This window comes from Scleropages formosus, chromosome 20, assembly GCF_900964775.1.
Source record: "Scleropages formosus chromosome 20, fSclFor1.1, whole genome shotgun sequence".
Lineage (NCBI taxonomy): Eukaryota > Metazoa > Chordata > Actinopteri > Osteoglossiformes > Osteoglossidae > Scleropages > Scleropages formosus.
Genome location: NC_041825.1, coordinates 22,419,511 through 22,431,239, shown reverse-complemented (window position 1 = coordinate 22,431,239; position 11,729 = coordinate 22,419,511). Strand labels below are relative to the sequence as shown.

Genomic DNA, 11,729 nt, shown 5'->3' with positions numbered 1-11,729 from the left:
GGCCTTACGCCCTGTGTTACTGGGTAGGCTCCAGTTCCCCGTGACCCCCTCTGGGACAAGCGGTTCTGAAAATGTGTGTGTGTGTGTATTATATGTATGCTTTTCTCCAAGGTACCTTCCCATGTTAACCTGCTTACAATCATTTACCCATTTATACAGCTGAGTAATTTTACTGGAGCAATTTAGGGTAAGTACCTTGCTCAAGGGTACTACAGCTGGAGGTGATACTTGAACCTCTGGCCTTTGGGTCTAAAGGCAGTTGCTCTAATCACTACGCGCCATAAATATGTAACATATGAGTATAATGATAGGTGAAGAGGGAAAATGTTAAAGCTTATTTGATGACAATTCATGCCTTTTTTTGTTTTATGGTTATTGCAGGTTATTTAAGATAACATCATGAACAAATTTCGTTTCATGTTTCCAGGATGGTTTTGCGAGTGTCTGTCTTCACCGAGGAACAGTGTGAAGATTTTAGTCAGAGAAATTGTGTCCTCTTGTGGTGGGTGGAAAAGCACCAAGCTGTTCTCACAGAGAATGTCGCCATCAGGGCAAACTTTGCACCTCATCCTCGGCTCTTGGTGGCCAGCTGTGAATGGTGAGTCATATCCGTGTCAAATATAAAAACCGATGAATCTGAGGATCGTAGAGAATATTGGTGGTCTTCGTAGCTCGGCGAACAACCGAACACCTCGACCAATGAGTCTAAACTGAGCCGACATTTTCCAAGTTCTGAATCATTTACAGCATTTACACGGGCGGCTGTCTGCAGCATAAAGGATTTAATGTACATACAGTACAGGCTACTGTGTGTGTGTTCCTTAAAATGACTCATAATGTCAAGGTTTTATCAGGAATCAATCGATTAATTAGTTGATGACTTAATACCTTCTTCCAAGCAATTTATGTACTGTGTCCTTCTATTTTTAGTTTCTCCAAGATCCACAGCAAGTCTCAGTATGTATACGTCGGGCTTCACTGTAAGGAGCACTCAGTGGAAGAACTTTATTCCATTTAATTTGTTTCTGCGAGGAACAACAGCAAGGTGTATCGACATTTTGGTTTTGGATCTGCAGACATCTCACTTTTAATATAGCAAAGGAACTAGTGGGTCTGTTCATGTGCGGAAGGGACTGGTTAGATGCTTTTGTGAGGTGCAACTGTCAAAGTACATCTGGCAATGTGTTTGACGCTGAAATGCACAAGGCATGGACGTGCACCATCTAGGGACCCTCTAGTGACACGTAGTTCACCGTTTGCTGACCCCGCCTTAACAGTAACACCTGCTGCATTCACACACATCCGCCAACGAGAGCTGCAAGAAGCGGTCGTGTGGCACACGTGGACAGACCGGGGGACTGAAACACAAGTGGACAGATATTCCAGCACATGTGCTGATCTCTCAGAAGAAAGATACAGTGCTTATTTCATAACCGCTTCAGTTTTTTTCACTTGTCTGCCCTTTGTTTTTTCATTGTAAAATGACAATGTTCTTCAGTGTATTACTTCCTTTACTGTGCGCTCCTGGTTTTGCCAAAGACAAAGGTAAGGTAAACCTTTCCCTCTGCACGTTGTACATTCACTTTGTAATTTGCACTGCCTGATCATCATGTGAGAGTATCTTTCAGCCTCCACGACAAGTACGATTCACTGCTGGGTTTTCTGCTGTTCACAAAATGAGTAACACTGACCTCTTGTATTTTCATTTGTGTGGATGTCTGTGCTGGGACCACTGGATGGAAGGCAGTAAGAGATCTGTGCAGTGTTTAACTCCTGGAACCCCTAACCCCCAACCACCTAACCATCCATTTCATGCATCTCCCTACAGACAGCGCCATCACCAGGCTCAGTGATGTCAGTGCAGCTGAAGCTTTCATCGATTCATCAGAAGTTGTTATCATTGGGTTCTTCGAGGTCAGACGCAATACAGTGGAAGCAGACGGGGGTGGTATAGCATGGGGTGGAAACGCAGCGCCGAGCATAAGCCAGTGTAAAATTTATAGCTACGCAGGCATAATTGCCGAGAGACGGGCGCAGATTGAAATAACTCAGTGACAGGCGAGCTCCGGAACCAGCAAGAGGGAAACTTTCGGTAGCCCAAGTGTTTATAGTCACAGCCGTTGTAATGCTGCCTACTCTCCCTTGAAGTTCTTCACAACCGCAGATTTGGCGCAGGAAGTGTCTGTCGCCGTGGTTACGGGGGAGTGGGCATGCATCCCAGAATACTGAGCCCTTTGGCCAAACTTCCCGTGTGGGGGCTGAGGCCTGGCCGGACAGGAAATGAGGGCGCAGCTGAGGAATTGTGGGATTGGCACTGACTTCACGTCTCCCAAACCACAGTAAACATAAAGGCTGTAGAAAAGACGAATGGTACAGAAAGAGTATGGAGGACGGTTTAGAAAAGAGGTTGTAGGGTACACTGCACTGGACAATGTGTAATTTCAGGGTAAATAAATCACACGTCTGAGACTGTGTCCAAAATCGCTGGCCTCTGCATGTCTCTGTTAATGTCTTCTCTCTGTCTGTCCTTGTTGCACTTTATTTGTTTCCCGAACGTTTTTCGCAGAGCGAGGACAGTGTTGGCTATAAGGAGTTTGCTGTGGCTGTGTCAGACGTGAAAGACATCCCAGTAGCACTGTGTGGTGAGAGAGAGGTGTGGTCCATCTACAACATCTCATCTGACACCATCTCCATCTTCAGAAAGGTATTTACAGCTCCTGTTGGAAGTCACCAGTCGACCACGTATATACGTGGTCCATGTATATATCTCCAGAAAAAGAGTGTAAAATTCAAATTTACTCACTGTCTACCTGTCCAGAGACAATCTGCGGTGGCTATTCATCTTTTCATGTACTCTAACATAGGCTGTAAGGTTGTACTTTTATATTTACGTTTATCCATTGAACAAATGCTTTTCTTCAAAGTGACATACGACTAAACAAAAGAGCATTTTCACACTAGACAAATATCTTTAAATGAAGACATATGATTCACTAGAGTTACTTTGTTCCATACCACTACTTGGACTGGGTCGCGTTGAATAAGTAACTGCTTTTAGAATGGATGGGAAATGCAAAGGTGGACGTATTAGTGTCATGCAAGTTTACTGAGCCGTTAAGAGACCAATGGGTCTGAAAGACGTGGTTTTTAGGATAATTTTTGAATGTTTTAAGGGATTCGGCCGTTCTGAGGGACAGAGGGAGCTCATTCTATCACATCGAAGCCAAAGCCAAAAAAAAACAGACTTTTAAATTCAGACCACTTGTGCTTGGGACCCCTAAACAGTCAGAGGTAGAGGAATACAGAGGTTTTGCTGGGGTGTAGTGAATGATTAAGCCCTGTAGGATTTATGGTGAAGGTTATTTGACTGTCTTGTCAACTGTAACCAGAGTGCTGAACTTGGTATGGCCAGCCACAAGAAATCAACGGAGAGAGATGAGGAGGTGAGGTACATGGAAATGCTGCTTCCGTGCTTAAGGAGAAGCAGAAGCTTGAGTTGATTGTTCTTCTCAGGATCTTGACTGATGAAGCAGATGAAATGAGGAAAATGTTCAGCTGAGAGTTCAAATAGCTGGATGAGCCTATGGGGACATGAAAGACCTTGGTCTTGCAAAGATTGAGTTATAAATGGTGGTCAGACATCCAAGCAGAGATTTCCAATAGGCATGCAGCAATGTGAGAGGAAACATCTGTAGCACCTGGGAGAAAAGAGAAGAAGAGCAGGGTACTATTAACTTAGCCTTGACTGGACCCTAATCCTAACCCTAACCCTAACCCTAACCTATGAGAGGCAAAGGTAGGGCCAGCTAAAGTGGTGAAGAAAAGTAAGGGACCCAAAACCAAGCCCTGCAGAACACCAGCTGAAAGAGGCTAAGAGTAAGACAGAGAACCATGCCAAACTACCTGGTGGGATCTATCTGACAGGTTGTGTAAAGTTAGCACAGATACCTCAGTAAAGCAACACATTCGCACAATGAGCACATTAGGTGTTAGAATGTGTCCAGAAAGTGCAGTTAGCACAGATAAATAAGCATGATGGTGCACAATCAACACTGCAGCACCGTGTCTGTCTTTGTTGCTCTCCATATACTACAGGCTGACCTGCACCAAGAGAACCTGCAGCTTTCAGATGTCAAGAAGTTGGACAGTGATGGTCTAAAGCGCTTTTTCAGCATCAACGAACTGCGCTACATCACAGAGTACAATGCTGTGGTACGGTACCAGCACACCGGAGTCCTGAGCAATATACAGAACTTTTACATGCATCTCTCTCAGTCGATGACACTCTTCGCACCCACAGTCCTGCTCTGTTGTGCCTACACTATGGACAGTTAAGATTCCAGACTCCCCCTACACACTTTTAGCAGGCGATCAAAATTTTTCCCTAAAAGTCTGAAAGCTAAAGCCAACACCTTTGGATTCTTTGTTTGACATGAAGGAACAAATTGGCTTTTTCCTCTCCTCCAAAACATCACTCTGTCTCTTCTACTTTTTTCCCTCATGACCCCTAGACTGCAGTGGGCCTGTTTAACTCTGAAGTGAAAACACATCTCCTACTGCTTGCCAACAGAGGAAGCAAAAACTTCAGTGAGCTGAAAGACAAGATGAGGGCTCTCGCTCCTGAATTTACTGGCAAGGTTGGTGATGCGAGAGCACAGTGCAGCTGTCAAACTGAACCCTAATGGGACTTTTGCAAACATCCTCATGGTATTTATTGCATCTGACCACAGTTGGAAGTGATTTCAGCAAGATAAATAAGAACTCTAAAGTATGACAGTTAAAATAAGAACATAATTGATTTGGTTGACCTGAGCTAGATCTTGCATAGTTCTGAGATTATGAAAAGAATTTGGAACAAGAATGAATTATGTTCAGCTTGGGGAAAGTAATGAGCTGTAGTCCAGCTGAGGATAGAATTTATGAGTCAATATGCTGCTTGGTCCTGTGTTACTGCGAGGTGCAAACATCAAGCTCTCCTGATGCCAGCTCTCATTCACAGTTCCTTTTTGTACTGGTGGATGGGGCTGTGAAGTCCAATGAACGCGCCCTGGGCTACTTTGACCTGAAACCCAATGACCTCCCACGGGTGGGGATCTATGATGTTGGCTTGGACAGGAGTTGGCTCCTGCCGCCAGGGAAGATCACCACAGTGCGAGTGCGGGAGTTCTGCAACTCCTTCTTGCAAGGCGAGCTGCAGGTGAGGCCCTGGAGATGGGGTGCATTCATATGATGGGCTCACCAGCTCTCAAGAAAGTTCACACACGCTGCAGTGTCAACACTGGGGGTCACTCAATGACCCAGGTTCATGTCCCACTTCCTGCTTTAGTACCCTTGTATATCCCTCGATTTACAAAAATAATCTCTTCCTGAAAACGGTGTGGAAATTTTGGATATTGAAAGCTTACTTCCCATTATTTTATATGGGAAAAATAATAATGCTGCCACAGCCACAAAGCCAGGAGACAGGGGGTAAGACCCAAGTGCGGGGTCGTTCATTGTCTTTCGAAGGGCGATGGCGGGAATAGTGGCCGGTGACAGCTGTGAGTCCAATAACCGAGGAGCAAACGTGGTTTTTAGGGCAAATCCGAGGTCGTTGTCAAACGAGCAGCGCTGTGGTTGAAGCCGAAGGTGTCTGGAACTGGGGCAAGGAAACAGGGCTATGGCGAAGAGGCAGGAACGCAGGGCGAGGAGTCGGAAGGAGCGAATGTTCAGGTTGCGAACGCAAGGGGTACAATTGTCTCATTGATATTCTGCAACCTGGAAGCAGTGGTGTGATTTCCTTTATACCTGCCCCCCCGATTCCTTCCTGGTATGTTTGGCTGGGGTGTGGTCGGGGATGTGATACATACATGCCTAGCCCATCTGAAACCTCCATACAAATTTTCTCAAATAGAACTCAGCAAAACACAGATATACTGTAACTATGAACTTGTGGTTTCATATAAAACAGTTACATCTGCATTTACATTTATTTGTTTAGCATTTTTCTCCAAAGCACCAAAACATCTCAGGAAACAGCTATACTGCATTGTACTTATTCATTTTGCTGATGCGTTTCTCCAAAGCAACTTACAAAGTTGAGATACCTACAACTATCTACCCATTTATACAGCTGCGTAATTTTACGAGAGTAATTCAAAAAAATACCTTACTGAAGGGTAGTACAGAAATAGGTAAGATTTGAACCAGCAGACTTTGGAGCCAGAAGTAGCAGTTTTACCTACTACAGTACTTTACCTTTCTATCTAGGGCTGTGCTTGGAAAACTCAGGGCAGTTTTCTGTTTCTGCTGAAAATTCCAAGGTTAGAGTTACTGCTCTGGGAAAATTTACACTTCTTAATTCATCGGTTGTTTGCAGGATGACCAATAAACCGACCAGGGATCCATTGAGTATGTTGCATTTATTGTGAACAACTTTCTGAAACTGTAAAGCTGTTGCCAGAAAAGTGCATACATGACCCAAGAAGCCATCAGCTACACTTTTCCCACTAATTCTTCTGCGGTCTCCGCAATCATTCAATTAAATAGCACACCAAAAACGGCCAACAGACATTCCTATTTCATACATTTCCCATAATGCCCCAAACTGGGTATCAAGAAGGAGTTATACCTAAATTTTGCTGAAAGAGAGTTTGTAAATTGAGGAATGCCTGTATTTACCTTTACTGGAGCCTGAATTGCTTCAAGGTACAAGCTGTGTCCTTAACTGTTATGCCTCCTGCTTCCCTTTTTACTCTCTCAGCTACCTTATTTAACACCATGACCTTGTTCCCCTCTCATCTCATTTACTTACTTTTTTCAAGTCATTAGCCAGAGCCCATATCACTTCATCCACGTGTAAAATCCACTTAAGCACTTAACTGGAGGGACCTTTAGAGCTTATTGTTCTATTTAGATATGAGAAGAATTAGGATAGATGTCCCTGCTTGTTACCAAAAATATTCATAATGATACTATTTTGCCTGCTTTGTGTGTTTAAATAATTTTTTAAATAACCTACTATAAAACTACCAGGTTTCCTAGTATGTTCAGTTAGATTTAAAACTGGACAGAAACTTTGGATAGAAAATATATACGTATATATATATATATATATATATATATATATATATATATATATAATATTGACATATTAACTGCACTGAGAACTGCAGTTGAAATGTTCTTATTTTCTGCATTTTTTAACAATATTTCATTATTTATTTTTTGCACTTATGAGAACAATGTTTTACACAGAGTACTCTATATTGTTTCAAAATAACTCACTATGGATATATATCTGCATGCCTCAGGTTTTACTCTGAATGACTCAGAAAAGGCAGGGGTACTGTGAGCTAAAGGAGTGCAGACAATGCTATCGTAAGAGAGGGCACAATAATTAATTTTTCTAAGCTAGGACACTAAATTAAGAAAAACGGAGAGGCTTTATGGGAAATTGAACCAATACAATTTAATAGTAGGCTTTAAGAAATATCATGAACTAATTAATCTTTTGCATCCTTTCTATATTCTATTGTGTGCTATGGCTCACCCTGTTGTGCTGATCATTTTCTATACAGCAGCAATGCTGTGTTCTCCAATCACAGGCTGCCTTTTTACAGCTTGAACGTTTCTAGGTGCTCCTTTTCGTTGTTCTCGCCGTCTCTCTGTCCTCAGACAACTCACTCCTGACTAATCTTCTCCACTCAGTTTAGTGTACACTAACAAGCAATAACTCTTCCCATCTCGCTTGCTCTCTCTCTGGGAGCAGTTCCATATGCCACTTTAACACTTGCCCCTCCGTTCTGTCCATGACCCCTATTTTTTCCAGTCCTCATTGCCCCCACCAGCCCCCACCTCACTGCCCAGCAGCTGCGAGGTTTACACTGTTTAGCTTTGCCAACTTGGCGTAGAAGTAGAGTCAGATTTTTTTTTATTAATAACCTCTGATTGTTACTCAACTGGTAGCATAAACACATATTTTATCATGTAAACTGTTTTTATTAAAAGTTTACACTGATAATCAATCAAAATGTCTAAACAATATCTTGGCTATAATGTTTAAATTCTCGGAAGATTAATGAATTTTTATGCGTGCTTGTCAGAGTGCGTAGTGCGCAACGTATCTCAAATACTAAAACTCTTTTTTTTTTTCTTCACTTTGTAGAAACAGGCCGAAGACACAAAACCTGACTCTAAAACTGAGCTGTGAAGATGCTGAACTGTAATTAAACCTCAAGCAGATTGTGCGTGTTTTGTTAGTCTTGACATAAATGTGTATGAAAAGCAGCGCGGTGTGTGTTTGTGGGCGACTGGGAACTCCAGATTGTTTTTATGCACTTGAGTTTAAGAGTGTGTTGTGATTACACAGTGTAATCAAGACATGTTTCATGCTCTGTTGTGATACAAGTGTGTGTGTGTGTGTGTGTGTGACTGCTGAGCCGTTGGCGTGTGATGCTAATGGCCCCACTGATTTGATTGACTGACCACAGCTGACTGACGGGGACTGAGGTCTTGGGCGTCTTGAGAGCATAATGATGGAAGATTATAACTGTTGACAAGTCAAAAACGGAGAGAAAGATTATTGCAAAAAAAATAGGGCTGCTGTTCTCTAGATGCACAAAAAACAGCAATAAATAATGCGATGAAAATAAGAGAGGATGGAAAGGCCTCAAAAGAGAGATGACTTTCTAAGCCAAAGCCAAAGATGATGATTTGTAGGAGTCTTAGCCACAAGGAAACAAACTTTTGCATGGAGGGAAAACTGGCTTGCAAAAGTTTGAAAGGGTTCAGAGACTGAATATATTTATAGATGTAAAGAACGTTGTGTGTATGTGTGTGTGTGTGTCTGTGGGTGGGTGGCTGTGGGCATGTATCTCATAAAATGCGGGGATGGCATCTGAAAAAGCGGCCTCGCAAAGTGAGGTAGTGGGTTCTGCATAAGCGGTAATGTTGGGTTTCCCATTCATTGCGTATTTGTTTTATTTAAACTTAAAAGAGACCGCAGAGCTTTGAACGTAATTAACGCAACTTGTTCTCATATGGCGCCATCGCTAGAGGGGTCAATGCTGGAGATTATTCTAGAAGCCCGTACCTGTAGAGGGGGCCTATAGGTGAATTATTTAATTATATAACAGCAATTTCCTTCAAGTCCTACCTTAGTAGTATTTGTAGCTGGGTGTGAAGCAGTACTCTTTCAGGGGGCCCAGAATTCCTAGCTAAGCCCTTGCTTTCAGGGTTAGGGTTCGCGGTTAGGGTTAGGGTTAACCCTAACCCTACGGTGAAGCATTATGAAGAATTACAGCTTATGTATCCATCCCAAGCCACTTGAGCCTCTTTGGATTTGAACGTGCAGCCGTTCACACAGGACTCCAGCTCCTCGAACCCATTTTAAGCAGGTGGCGCAGGGTCATTAAGAGCCGGTTATTTATGACCGGTAAATCCTGAGCGAAGCGGTGCAGGCGAGGAGGGCGAGTAAAGCGTAGTGTCTCTGTCCCCGAATAACCCCTTCCACTTATCTGCACTCACACAGATATAGCCACACACACACACAAAATTTTGAGCAAACATTACGCATCTACAAAAGCACTGTATGCTTTAACCCCTGCTGAAAACATCCCCGTAACTTGCAGAAAGCACGACTTCAGTCAAGTGACGGTAAGCGTGTGGCGGCAGAGGGCCGGAAGCAGTCCGTTGCGATGAGGGCGGGGGAAATGCAACGGCCCCATTGTTTATAACACGTCCCGGTCGGACGAACTGCGCTTTAATTTTGTTGCGTGATTCCAGATGATTTATTACCGCCAAGACCCAAGGGAGGGAGAGTTCTCTAATGTGAGCATTTAACACGCATTCCTTGAAATCGGCAGTGTGGGCGTCGCCTCGCTCCGTGGATCCCTATCTGAGAAAATAGCATAAGGGACGGGAAGAGTGGGAAGTGAGGAAGGAGAGAGGAAAAGTGATCTGCTGAACGCATTATAGCCTGCAAACAAACATTTACTAAAATACTTAGCGCACACACACACAGACGGACATACACACACAGAGTGGAATTCAGACCCATATGGGTGAGCATAATAAGGCACATATGCTTCTTGTTTATTCCTTGTCAGTCATGAATGCAATTATAGTCCAATGGGTGTGTTCCTCTCGGGCCTGTGTAATAGAGTATTGAAAAGTAAACACACACACACACACACACACACACACACAAGGATACAGACGCAGACACACACAGTCCGGTGTTAAGTTTCCTGCCTGTGATTATCTTTACAGTCGAATATTCCCTGGAGCATTTGGAGATTACGCAATCGCCGGAAAGTTCACGAACCGCCTCGAGCATAGAATTCCATCGTCTGAGATCTAGGGTTCTATCAAACAGCTGACGGCAAAGGTGGTCTCGTCGTGCACGCGCATGTGTGCGCGTGTGCGTCCGAGTTTTTGCGCATCTCCCGTTAGTACCCTGCCGGCTGCGAGATGGGAGTGGGCTCCGAACCCACACACACACAGCACCCCAATATAAGACAGGAAGGACAAACTGGGTCTAGCAGGAACGCGATTTGAATGGCTGCTTTGCCGTTCCGAAATCCGATGTTATATCTGCAGTGGCACAGTGGGTTGGACCGGGTCCTGCTCTCCAGTGGGTCTGGGGTTCAAGTCCCACTTGGGGTGCCTTGCGATGGACTGGCATCCTGTCCTGGGTGTGTCCTCTCCAGCCTTCCCCCCTGAGTTGTTGGGTTAGGCTCCGGTTCCCCGCGACCCCGTATGGGACAAGCAGTTCTGAAAATGTGTGTGTGTGTGTTATATCTGGCCTCCTGCCACTAAGTGTCAGCATGCTCAGCTCTGTCCTAGAATTATTAAAACCGACATGATCTTTTTGAGTGACTTCAGAGCCGCCAGTTCAACACTGATACGTTTTGTTGGCTGCAGATCTAGTAGAATGACTCTTCGGTAAAGTTATGTTTGAGTAAGCTGACGGACACGTTAGATAGGGCTGGGATCCTGAAGGTTGGAGCCGCTTTGTCCAAGAAAGGAAACACAGACTGTAAGAAAATAATCACAGTGACTGCTCTGATTTTGGGTGTCTTAAAATAAGATATGATGGAAGTTTCTGGAAGACAGCAGAAGAAGGTCTGATCAGGGGTGAAAGATACAATTATGTGAGGATAGGGATAAAATGAATCATATACAAAACGTACTGCAGGACAGTCCATAATCAATCCATTATCAATAAGCTCTTGTCCAGTGCAGGGTCACAGTGGTCTGGAGTCTATCCGGGAAATGTAGGGTACACCCTGGACAGAAGGTTGGTCTATCGCAGGGAAATCACACACACTCCTTCCCTCACACACACACACACACACACACACACACACACACACACTCACGCACATTATGGACAATTTAGAATCATCATTTCCCCTGAAACACATATGTTTGGACAGTGAGAGGAAACCAGAGCACCCAGAGGAAAATCCTTATGAACAGGGTAAGAACATGAAAACTTCACACAAACTGAGCCAGTTTTGAACCCAGCTCGAAACCCGCAATCCAAGAGCTGTGAGGCGCCAGTGCTACCTGCTGCAGCAGGGTGCCGCCTTGACGAACAGTCACCAAACGAAAAAGCGCTACGTACAAAAAACGGACACACGGAAGAGCAACGTACAGTTTATTCACACTCTTGGCGGATCACACACGTGCTGTACTCATCCCTCTATCTACCGGTGGTTTTCCGCTGACCCTCCACAAAAGAG

The 11,729-nt window shown here is 44.1% G+C and overlaps 1 protein-coding gene across 1 annotated transcript; it reads left to right on the top strand.

Moving 5' to 3' along the window:
* The first annotated feature begins 537 nt into the window (after positions 1–537).
* Positions 538–7,873, top strand: erp27 (endoplasmic reticulum protein 27). Its single transcript, XM_018761543.1, has 7 exons — positions 538–598; positions 1,829–1,914; positions 2,567–2,704; positions 4,096–4,212; positions 4,512–4,637; positions 5,000–5,197; positions 7,811–7,873. Exons 1-7 carry the CDS (start codon positions 538–540, stop codon positions 7,871–7,873), a joined length of 789 nt encoding a protein of 262 aa, XP_018617059.1.
* Positions 7,874–11,729: the final 3,856 nt, after the last annotated feature.